The sequence below is a fragment of the Cinclus cinclus genome, chromosome 7 (genome assembly GCF_963662255.1).
Source record: "Cinclus cinclus chromosome 7, bCinCin1.1, whole genome shotgun sequence".
Classification (NCBI taxonomy): Eukaryota; Metazoa; Chordata; class Aves; order Passeriformes; family Cinclidae; genus Cinclus; species Cinclus cinclus.
In genome coordinates this window covers 2,527,890-2,539,948 of record NC_085052.1, presented here as the reverse complement: position 1 = coordinate 2,539,948, position 12,059 = coordinate 2,527,890, and the positions used below count along the sequence as shown (strand labels likewise).

At 41.6% G+C, this 12,059-nt stretch overlaps 1 protein-coding gene across 1 annotated transcript in view; it reads left to right on the top strand.

Annotated features, from left to right (window-relative positions):
* Nucleotides 1–1,030: 1,030 nt before the first annotated feature.
* The window catches only part of DOCK1 (dedicator of cytokinesis 1), a 236,396-nt gene continuing 225,367 nt past the window's right edge, over nt 1,031–12,059 (top strand). The window contains exons 1-7 of the mRNA XM_062496598.1: nt 1,031–1,081; nt 1,773–1,896; nt 2,404–2,487; nt 3,161–3,201; nt 5,051–5,106; nt 6,604–6,700; nt 9,419–9,567. Of these exons, the coding sequence (XP_062352582.1) occupies nt 1,031–1,081; nt 1,773–1,896; nt 2,404–2,487; nt 3,161–3,201; nt 5,051–5,106; nt 6,604–6,700; nt 9,419–9,567 (602 nt within the window). The remainder of the gene's footprint in view (nt 1,082–1,772; nt 1,897–2,403; nt 2,488–3,160; nt 3,202–5,050; nt 5,107–6,603; nt 6,701–9,418; nt 9,568–12,059) is intronic.

Here is a 12,059-nt window from a genome sequence, read left to right as displayed (position 1 = left end):
ACAGGACTGGTTTTTAATCTGTTATAATGCAGATTTTTCCTGGCTGGGATGTCTGGTGTGAGTCAGTGAAGTTGCCTGTCAGGGTCCTGGAGGTGGGAGACTGTCTTTGGACTCATTTCTGGATGTGTGAACATCCCAGGGGCCCCCTTGTTGAGCTGTGAGCATTGAAGGGATCTGAGTAAACACCCCAAGGATGGATTTTTGTGTTGCAGTGCAGTTTGGAGCAGTTAGGGCTGTGTAAGTTTTGTTTTCCCTGCTGTGCACCAAAGCTGAAATGAGGATATTTCTGGGGAGTGTTTCTGAGCAGACTGTCCCACGTGCTCTGTGTTCACCACTGTGATCATCCCTCTGCTCAGAGCACTTCAAAATGCTCATTTTTGTTCCTGTGTTTCTCAGAACCCCTTTCTTCTGCAGGGTAGCATTTATGGCTTTCAGCTATCCTGTGTCAGATATCTGGGAGGGAGGGCTTATCTGTCTCTAATAATGACAAAATTAAGGAAAACATTAAAACATAAATAGCTTGGCTTGTTTTGATGTCAATAGAAACTGGTAGTTTCTAGACCTTCATTTAAATCCTGGTGATATTGGTCTCTGCAGTGCACCTGACCTTTATTCTTTTTACCCTGTAGTGTGCTTTTATTCCATGAACAGCATTCCACTTTATACAATGTTTTCCAAACTGTTTTTACATGTTTTTTTTCTTTCCTTTTTTTTTTTTTTCCTGCTTGTGCACTCAGATTTATTTTCTTACCCCTTAACTCTAAAGTCTGTCAAGCCAGAAGACTTCTGCAGGAAAAGAACCCTGGGTTCTTTTCCAGCCAGCCTGGGTGAATTATTTATTGGTAATCCAGTGGATTATTTATTGATTTGTGAGCTGGAATCCAGGAGTTCTGGGGAGACCAAGCAGGAATTCCTGGACGCAGCAGTGGGTCAGTGCCCCATCCTCGTGCTGGGATTACAGCTCCCCTTGGGATAAACTGATGATCAGATTTGGGCTAAGAGCAGGGGTTTTGTCCAGTTCTCAGCTTTCATGGATGTAATTTGTGGTGTTGATCTGCTGGGGTGGGACAGAGCTGGCCAGGTAAGGCAGGTGATTCCTGGGTCCCACCTCTCATTGCTTCTAGCTCTAATTTTATATTTAAATTTTATGGGTTTGTATTTATTATAATTGTACTATATTTATTAGCAAAGAATTTTATATTTGAATTTATAACTCTGCCATAGGTTTTGAATTTGAGGGGTTTTTTGGAATTGCTTTGTTACCTGTAATGTGTGGAGTGTGTTGTGGATGCTCTGTGAGCTCGTGGTCTGAAAATTTCCTGTGAGAGCCACATGTCACTTATCCAGGTCATTCTGTTCCAATAAAACATCCCTGGAAACTGAGGCAGAAAGAAAAGCAGTGGCAATCTGAGGGGTGGTAGCAACTTGGAGGTAATAATTATGTTCTAAAAATGCTTTTGTTTCCTGAAGAGTTACAACAAACAGTGAGAAATTCTCATTTTCAGGTATAATTGATCCTCATTGGAGGGAGTAGCTGCAGTTTTAAATTGGGGAAGCAACTTCTGTGGGCCTACCTTCACTGAAGTTCTTTAATTTCAGTCTTGTGAAATATTTCAGTCTCTGCCTTCAGTCATGAGGACCCTTATTGATATTGGCAGATTCTTTTCTCCCACAGAGAGTTTACTCCATATAAAACTTAAAAATTTGGCTTTAGGAGTTGTTTTGTTTTTCGGATAATGAATATTTTTTTCCCAACCAAACCTGGTTTGTAGCATCCTTTGTCAGATGAATTTGTGGATATTGCCAGTCTCAGTGCTCAAGAGTACCCAGATTTTATTTTGGGAGTGGCAGGGAAGAGTGGTCTTGGAGTTCCTGTTGGATTTGTTGTAATTTATTGTACAGTGGGTTGGTGCACTGGCACTCAGAAGTTCTAAAATCATATTTTTCAGCATCCTGTGCGTGCAGTAAATGATTGAAGTGGCTGAGAAATCATCCTTTAATGTTAGCATGGCAATTTGAGTTTTCTAAAGGCACTTCAAGTTTTCTGTGTGTTGAGCTGACAGGGGAAGACAGAGCAGTTCTTTGTAGAACTGCCTAAAATTGACACAAAGTGCTGTGGAAGGCTGGCAAATGCAACAAAAATTGAATGTATTGCCATGAAGAGGCAAAGCATTATAAACAGAGTGAGGGACAGCTTTAGAAAGTGAACTTGTGGGTTTTGTATTTTTGTTACTAAGGGAAATATTAATGGACTTAAGAACTTGGCTGATTTTTTAAATAGAATTTTAAAAAAATGCAGAAAGATTCAGAATGGCAGTAATGAGTACCAAAAGCATTGATGTGGAGAAACACCTGGAACTGTGTAGCCTTGCCTGTGCTAACAGCAGTGTTCCCTCTCTCCAGCTCTCTACAACTACGATGCCAGGGGACCAGATGAGCTTTCCTTACAGATTGGTGACACCGTGCACATACTGGAAACTTATGAGGGTAAGATGGCAAAAAAGTTTTGGAGGAATTCATCTTCTATCTGTGACCTTCTCATGCTATCAAGTGATGAGTTGGAGGTTGAAGAAAATGGAGGGACTGGTCGATGAGCTGGTGAATAAGCACTGGATTTTCACACAGTTGGGTTTATATGGATCAGTTGTAGCATCTCCTCCACGTTAGAGAAATGAGAGATGCTTTTTGGGTACCTTTGGGTAGTGCTAAAGAACCTGCTGCTACAAGAAGTTTAACCTGGATTGAAAGTCACCCGAGTCCTAAATTATATATATTTTTCTCTTCTGAGATGGGTGCCTGTGTTAGTGCTGTGCACTGATTCCAGCCTTTTCCAGACACCTCTTTTCATAGGAAACTCTACAAACGTCGCCTGCACCAAAATCTTTCCTTCCTCATCCTTGTACAAGGGAATTTCAGTGGTGAGTTTGATAATCAACATGATGTGGAAATTCTTCTCTCCGTTTTCAATCTGATTTTATACCTTCCAGGATGACTTGTTTTATCCAGGTTATTAAGCCTATGGAAAACTGAAATTCTGGTGGGATGTACTGGGCTGAAGCATGATCAGAAACCACCTTATGATGCTGTAGAGCTGGGAAGGAGCAGCTGGGAGGTGCCATAAATGAATTTTTTAATGCTTTTCCCCCTTTTTCCCTCCTAGGTTGGTACAGGGGTTATACACTACGAAAGAAGTCCAAGAAGGTGAGTGTTGCCAGACTGTGATCCTCAGTTTTCTCTTGGAGTAAGACGGATTTTGGCACTGTGTGTTTGATGAAGAGCTGGATCCCAGGTGTCTGTGGCCTCAGCCTCTGGTCATTTTTTCAAGTGGAAATCTGGAATTTTCCAAGTGAATAAAAACTTATTTTAGCGAGGCCTAAAAGATGAGTGGCATATCCAGCTCTGGGGTCCAAGGGAAGGATGTGGAGCTGCTGGAGAGAGTCCAGAGCAGGCAGCAGGATGAGCACAGGGATGGAGCAGCTCTGCTGGGAGAACAGTCCCAACAAGAGCTGGGATTGCTCAGCCTGGAGAAGGAAAACTTTGAGGTGACCTCATTGTGGCCTCCCAGTGCCTGAAGGAGCTACAGGAAAGATGGAGCGAGACTTGGGACCAGGGGTGGAAGGGCAGGACGGGGGGGCAGTGGCTTTAATCTGAAGGAGGGAGATTTAGATGGGATATTGGGAAGAAATTCTTTCTTGTGAGGGTGAGGAGGAGCTGGGATGGAATTCCCAGATTTGCTGTGGCTGCCCCTGGATCCCTGGCAGTGCCCAAGGCCAGGCTGGAACAGCCTGGGACAGTGGAAGGTGTCCCTGCCCATGGCAGGAGTGAACTGGATGAGCTTTAATGTCCCTTCCAAGCCAGGCTATTTTATATTTCTATGATCCCAGCTTTTGCAGTGAAAGGTAAATCAGTCATTTTATCTTGACATGCATCATCTCTTTTTGTGCAGTAACTGCTGCACCGAACCTTTCCTCAGTAAAAAGTTCAGACCTTGGTGTTCTCCTTGGTCTGTTCAGAGGCTGACACTGCTGCTGTTGAATTCTGGGTTCCTGGTGAAATTCAGCTTGGAGAGTCCAGCCTTGGGAATTTTCAGTCCTTCCCTTCGGAGAGAGGAGGAGACTTCTCCTGCAGTGGAATTTCAGTGTGCACCAAGGGCTGCATTTACAGCAGCTTTTCTGAAATGAAAAGAGGGGAAACCACACAAAATACTGGTTGTAGCATCGTGTTTTATTTTTTGAGCCTTTTACTTCATAGTAGTAATTAAACAAAATTAACCTTCAGGGTTTGCTGCTTTTTTCACTGAAACACTGCAAATTCTATGTTTGCCTCCAGAGGTGTGTTTTTAGTTGTTTCCATGTCTAAAAGTGCAGAGTTGGGTGGTTCATCCCACCCATTTCCTTTCCAGGCCTGGGTTTTTATTCTATTTTTGTGTTTTCCTTTTTTTTTTTTTTTTTTTTTTTTTTTTTTTTTGTGTGTGTGTGAACACATTGAATTTCTTACAAACCATATTTCATGAATGTGCTTTTTACAGTCTGAGAAGCAATTAGACATTTTTCTTGCCTTAAATTAATTCCATGTGTTGCTGCATTGGTCTGACTGCCACTAAATTTAGTGATTTTAAAATATTTTTTAAACTGGGGTAAGTCACATGCCCATGCATTATTTCCCCCAGTGGCTTCCCAAGAATTTCTAGTATTGCATTCCCAGATGATCAGAAAACTGAACTTCTGCCTTCAAGGATGAGATAGTGGAATTTGCTTTTCCAGCTCGACTTGGATTCTTTTAAAAATACTGTTTTATTTCTGGCATCTTGATTAATTTAGAATTTTTTTTCGGAGAAGCTGTAAGGTTGCAATAACATCTTGAAAGGAGAGGCAATGCAAAAATTCAATATATATTAAAAAAAGTCCCAAACAGAACTCTTGTGATGCTTGAGGATGTGAATAGCTCTGTACACACCCAGCAATGTTTTGGCATATTTTAGGAATAAACTCAATATGTAGTGTGCAACTGGTTAAATAACACACTTTTTTCTTTTCCCTTCCTCTCCAAGGGCATATTCCCTGCCTCCTATATCCATCTTAAGGAAGCAATTGTTGAAGGCAAAGGGTAAGTTTGATTTGAAAAGAACAAAGCTCCTTTTTCCTCTTTCATCCACATTTCAGTGCATTACCAGGTAACTTACACTTGTTTCCAGGCAGTGTTCTGCCTTACTGAGAAGTTATTTTGTAATTTTCCTGTTCCTTTCCCTGGTGTGTGCAATAGTATGAGCTCTATTTGTTGTTCAGCACCTTTTCAGATCTTTATGTATCAAATCAGCTTTGCTGGACATGCAGGTAAAAGTCTCTAACCCGAGTTAAAAGTTGAGTTAAAGAAACAGGAAAAAAATCCCAACCTAATCCCAGAGGAAAAAGGAGGTGGAGTGAAATTAATAAATCATTACCCAGGTATGAAATGGAGTGAAACAGGATTAAAATGTTTTATTCCTTTGTGCCTGATTTATTTTTATACTCTGTTAAATATGTAAATGATCAAACTACTAATCATGAGGTTGCTGCATAATGACACCTTCCTTGCTGATTGCAAAACTGCCTTTAAGTACCCTACTGCTGCAATATTCAAAGATCTGGCTGGTGTTTCTTACCTTCATGGCACTTCATTTTGAAACAAATAGTACAGAAACTTCCTGGTAATGAATTAAACCTTAATTTTGAGAAAAAGAACAATTAAAGGGAAGTATGGTGGTGTTGTAGGTTGGGCACATCTGGTTTTGATCTCGGTTGTTTCTTGTGAAATAAGTTGAGTCAATAATGAATGTTGTAGTGAGGTTTGCATTGATATCCTTGGGAATGCAGAAATGAGGAGAGGGTGGGAAAATTCTCAAGGGTATGGAAGGATAGGATAAGAGGGGATGGCCTTAAACAGAAGGAGGACAGGGATAGATGGGATTTTGGGAAGGAATTGCTTCCCTGGGAGGGTGGGGAGGGGCTGGGATGGAATTCCCAGATTTGCTGTGGCTGCCCCTGGATCCCTGGCAGTGCCCAAGGCCAGGTTGGACATTGGGGTTGTGACACCCTGGGACAGTGGGAGGTGTCCCTGCCTGTGGTAGCTGGGGTGGATAAGATCATCTGTGATCCCTTTGAGCCTAAACCATTCCATGATTCCATAATCTGAGCACATCCAAATACCTTTTATGTGGTGTGGCTTTAGTGGTGTCCAGTGCTTCAGTAGCTGATTACTTTTGCTCACACATTTATAGCAGGTGATGCTAATCCCAACCCAGTTCTATTCAGTTCCCTTTGGAAATGAAAAGTTCTTCCTAAGGAATTGTTCTAGACCCAGGTGATTTAGATTGGATATCAGCATAAAAGTTTCCACAGGGGAGGCTGCTCTGTGCACTGGTGGTGTCACTCTTCCTGGAACTGCTCAGGAATTGTGTGGATGTGGCACTTGGGGACATGGGTTAGTGGTGACCAAACACTCAATGACCTTAAAGCTCCTTTCAAACCTTAACAATTCTGTGCTTCTTCATCCTCACTGAAGCTGCTGCTTCATTCAGCTCTCTTTTTTTAAATTTATTTTTATTTTTAAATTCTTCCTCTTCAGGCAACACGAGACAGTGATCCCCAGTGAGCTGCCCCTGATCCAGGAGGTGACCACCACTCTGAGGGAATGGTCCATCATCTGGAGGCAGCTCTATGTGGTAAGGACAGCTCAGGAGAGTGCTCACACTGAGAGAGTTTTATGGCAAAAATAGTGCTGGGGAAGGAACAGGGGGAAATAGGAAGGGACTGCTATTGATGGAGGAACTCTTCATGAATTTCCCTTTCTGTGGTTGTTTCTGAGGGCTGCTTTCAGTGCTGAAAATCCATGCAGCTTCATCTCTGTTAAAGCACAAATCTCAGTAGTTTTTTGTGCTTGTTAAAGCACGAATATCTTGCCTGTTTTCCCAAATCATTTTTTACCTTGTGCAGAATCAGGATTTTTTAGTGCTACCTTGATCAAACAATAATTTGTTGAGTGCTTGCGATCCCTTTTTGGTGTAGGTTCTATTATAGAAAATATGTTTGACTTTTAAGGTGTGTACAGATTGGGAGTAATTTGACATGTAGTTTTACTAAAGAAATTCAAGAAATGGTTTTCAGGCTGCTTCTTAAAGCTGCTGATTTCTATTATGAAATAATTGAGTATTTAATGTTGAATTTGTGGGTGTAAATGGAAAGCTTTATGAAATTATCAGTGTTGGCCTTTAACCTCTTAGTATTCCTTTATGTAAAGTTGATTGTTCCCAGATTTTAACACCTCTGCTTGTGTCCTTGTTTATTTTCATATGCTAAGGTTTCAACCACATAAGAATATATTCTTAGAGATTTGTAGTGATAATTATTGATAGTCTCTCAGATGGGAAGATACAAAAACAGAGGTGAAAGTGCACATAAATAAGATCCAGAGTCCAAACATATATTGAAAAGTGGAGTTCAGATGTAAAGCAAAGCCTGCTGTGGGATTTAAGGAACGTCGCCCACTCTTCTGATGCTCTCATTGTGCAAGGTCACCGTAAAAAGATAATGGGAACATGAAATTCCTTTATTTAAAACAGGGTTTAATGCAGTCTCTGTTTGCCATAAATATGTTTGAAATCTTGTATCATAAAAGTGCAAGCTGTGTAATGAAGACACCGAGTGGTAATGAAGACGTTTGTGCTGACTAATGTGGCTTTTAATCACACCCATGAAAATAAAGATTAGGAGTAAGAGTGTAATGGAAATGATGTAGTGTGGCAATATAGAAGATGAAGGATAATATCTTCTATGAAAGGAAACAGATTATGTATTAAAGAGAGATCTTGAAGGAGTTGGAATAGCAGGTGGTTTGTGTGGTGAGGAAATAAAGAAAGGAAAGAAATAAAGGAGGAAGAACAGGATCTCAAGAGGGCACTGGGAACAGCTTTGCCCTTTGTTCCACTGCTGTGGAATCCCACAATGGTTTGGGTTGGGAGGCACCTTAAATCCCATCCAGTGCCACTCCCTGCCATGGGCAGGGACAAATTCCACTGTCCCAGGCTGCTCCAAGCCCCAACCCCATTTCCCAGGCTGGGCAGGGCTTGGAGCAGCCTGGACAGTAGGAGGTGTCCCTGCCATGGCAGGGAGTGGCACTGGATGGGATTTAAGGTCCCTCCCAAACCATTCCTTTCTATGATTCCCCATTGAACAATACTGTAGTGCTTTGCCAATAATTTTGAATCCAAGAGCAGGCAATCAAGGGAGGCTTGGTTTACTGGAGGGAACTGGTTTCAGACTGGGCAATCTGCAGACTTGAGGGATGTTCCATGCTGTCACTGTCTTGCATGTCAAAACCCATTAAGCTGCCACATTTATGCCTCGATTCAGTTTGTAGTTTGTGTTTGTATCTTGAATGAATGCTCAGTTTTTGTTTGCAGAGAGCAGGGGCTGTGGAATGTTTCCCATCCCTCTGGTTTATGATCGCCTGCAGCCTTGAAAATCAGGAACCTCTTTCCCATTTGGATTTGTCTGTAGTTAGCTCCCAGCCATATGTGCCTGTTGTGTCTTTCTCTGCTGCATTAAAGAGCTTTTAATAATGGGTATTTTCTCTATGTGAAGGTTCTCCCACTATAATCAAGCCAGCTTTTGGATAATCTGAACAGACTGAAGTCTTTAAGTTTCGCAGTTAGATGTCTTTTTCCCAGAGTCTTGGAGTCATTATGTTCTTTTCCTGCATCTTCTGCAGTTTTTTCTTGATTTTTTTTTTTTAAAGTGAAGAATTTTATTGTAATTATTTAATTATTTCTAGCTTAGTTAGGTGTTGCCAAGGAAAGTTTGTATATGCTGCAGGCAGTATTTAATATCCACAGTTCTGGGCTTTATAAACAGTTCAGGTATTTAACTTCCTATCAAGTTTAGGTCTTTCCTGGTGTTTGACTGTCCTTTAGATGTTACCTGTGGACTTGTATGGCACTGATGGTGCACAATGAGGGATTTTCAAGTGTTATTGTGGAGGTTTAACCAGGGAGAGAAAGCATTCTCCCATCTGTTGCAGAACTTGAGCCTCTTGCTGTTAAAATGCACCGTTTTCAGTCCTGCTCTGCTCAGTGCAGAGGGTCACTGAACAAAGCTGCCCTGGGAATCAATAGAGGGACATTTTCCCCTTGGATGCCTGAAAACAGCATGACCCAGGTTTTAAGATAACATAAACCCAAGCATTTACACTCATTTAGCTCCTTAAATCTGAGCGCAGCACTGTGAATATTCAGTGTTGTGTGCTGTAGCAAGTTAGGCTCCTGTTCCAGAGCTGCTGCAGACTTCCCCTTTGAATTCCTATTTATAATTGCAGTTCATCCTGTGTGTTCCCAAGCCTTAAACCTGATTTCTCCCCCATTTTCCCCCTATTTTCCCCCCAACAGCAGGACAACAGGGAGATGTTCCGCAGTGTCCGGCACATGATTTACGACCTGATCGAGTGGAGATCCCAAATCCTCTCCGGGACCCTGCCCCAAGATGAGCTCAAGGAGCTGAAGAAGAAAGTGACTGCCAAAATTGATTATGGCAACAGGTTTGTGAACAGATCACCCTGTGTAAGACACATCAGCTGTCAGTGGATTCTTGGAGGGTTCTTTCTTTCCCTGGAGTTGTAGATGAAATGTTTGTGTATTCACACTTCTGCTACAGCAAGATAAAGATTGAAGTGGAGGCAGCATCTTTAAAGTGTAATATGTAAAGTGGAATCCATCTCTCTCTCTTGATGGTATCATCAATCTGACGATGGTATGAAGCTGTAATTTTTTAAGGCCAATTCAAAAGTGCAAGTGTTGGCTGCCTTGAAAATAGAATTTTAAACTCCACTTGCTTCTGCAGCACAAACAGTTGTCACCCCCTGAGCATCACCAGCTGCCTGTGCCCTCGAGTCACTCAGCTGTAATGTGATGTTGAAGGATTTGGCTCAGAAGCACCATTTTAGCTCATGGTTCCTCTCCTTCCACAGCATCCAGCTGGTAGCAAAGATGAGCAGGGAGATTTCATAAAAGAAAGGAGCTATTTAGCACAAGAGAGTGGAAGTTAGGAAGGAAATATTGACCCAAAAAGCAGTGCTGGTTGCATGTGTTGGATATTTCAGTGATTCAGATGTATTCTTTCCCCAGATGGTTGACTGGGTTTAAAGACGATTTTTGTAAATACAAGTTTTAGTTTACAACTTGTCTGTAAAATTCTGATTTTGCATTTGGATCAGAAATGAGAGATCAAATCTTAATCTTCCTGATTTGAAGCAGTGTTCTGAATACAGAGAGACAGTGTTGTAGTGCTCCCTCCAGTCCTACCCATGGTGGGATTCTGTTGTCCTGCATACCTGGGAGTGAAAACATTTGCACCACCCCAATGTTTAAATGCTTTGTTATGCAAATACCTCTCATATTTCAGCTATTTGTGTTTAATTCCTTAAGAACTGCCAAATTTGCAGTGTTTTCTGCTCGTGTGCTTTATCAGCAAAAGCTGTGATTGAAAAAAAAAAATTGAAAAAATAATCAGTAACTGCATTTAGTCAGTGATTATCATTTGTAATCTGAGATATGGACAGTGGTACCTCTGCAGACAATTAACCAGATGTTTTTGGGATTATTTGTTTGGCTACTGGATTTCACCATCTGCCCTAGGAGTTGGTAAAAGTTGCTCTGAATAACCTCCAGATGCTCAGCCTTCAAATCCAATGGAACATCCTGTGCTGTGCTTTGTATTTGTAATGTTCTGATGGACTAATGAAGTGATCAGAATGTTCTCTGGGGAGTGCAGGAGGGAGGTGAATGTGAACTTCTGAGTAAATCCTCACCACTGAAAGATAACATATGTTCCTAATAAAACCCTACGTTCACTTGTGCCTAAAAGGAGCATGAATAGGGATTTTAGGATCCAGACAGAATGAATTAATTTTCTGCTTTATAAGTGCTGGGTCATCTTTAAGGTCCCAATTCAAATAATTCTGTTCTCTGTCCTAATCATAGCCTAACTTTTCCTGACTTGTGAAACAGCGATTTGTAAATAAGTTTTTTTTTTTTTCCTTCTATAAATGCAGACAGAAATTTTGCAGCATATTGTCAGAATAACTGAGGAAGCAAAAATGGCCTTAGGAATCTGTGTTTTTAATATCTTCCTGAAATTGGGTCAGATAATTTTGTTATGAAAACTTTTTTTTTTTTGTTCGGTTGCAAATATTTGTAACTGGGACACTTGAGAAAAAAATCTGATTTTTTTTTTCCTAAGCATCATTTGCAAGTTAAAGACTAAAACAAAGGGATTGAATCAAAGGAGGGTTTGCTACTCCTTTGACAGCCTGTGCAAACATTGGTGTGTTGTGGTCTGGGTTATGAGACCTCCCCTGAATTTCTGAGCTTTTCCCCTGGCCAGGACAGTTTCTGCCACGGAAGGACTCCTGACAGTCCCAGTGCTCTGTGGGTGTTTCTCCTGCTGTGGCTGCTGTCCAGGGAACAGTAGGAGGGAGGAACAAAACAACTTTGGCTGCTTTTCTGTTTGGTTTCAGTGATGAGACCATTTTCTCACCAGAAGATTCATCTGGGAGTGAGATGTTCTGGGGATGCTGGAGAGTTTTGTAGTAGCTGGGTCCAGCTCCAGAACAGAGCTTTAAAATCTGCTGCCTTGAGTGATCTTTGTCTTCCCTGTAATTAATGCAGTGCAGTTAATTGGAGGGGTTTGGGTGTTGACCCCACTCAAGGGTTTAGCACTTCCAGGTGTGGGAGGGATCCTCCAAATGCACGGAAATACCTTTGTGTGCTGCAGCTCCTGTTTCCAGGTCCTTGCAGGTTATGCACAGTGGGAATTTACTTTCAGATAAATCACGGGAAAAACCCCTGTGTGACTTTTCAGACACAGCAAATTTGATTTAAGCTCTTTGATCAAACGTATTTCAACTCTAAAGTAAGAGCAGCTCCATCAGGAGAGCTGACCATGGAGTTAGAGGGAAATAGGGACACATTTATTGGGATGGAGGTGACAAGGGCACTCCTAGGGAAGGGACCTGATTTTTTTAACCCTTGA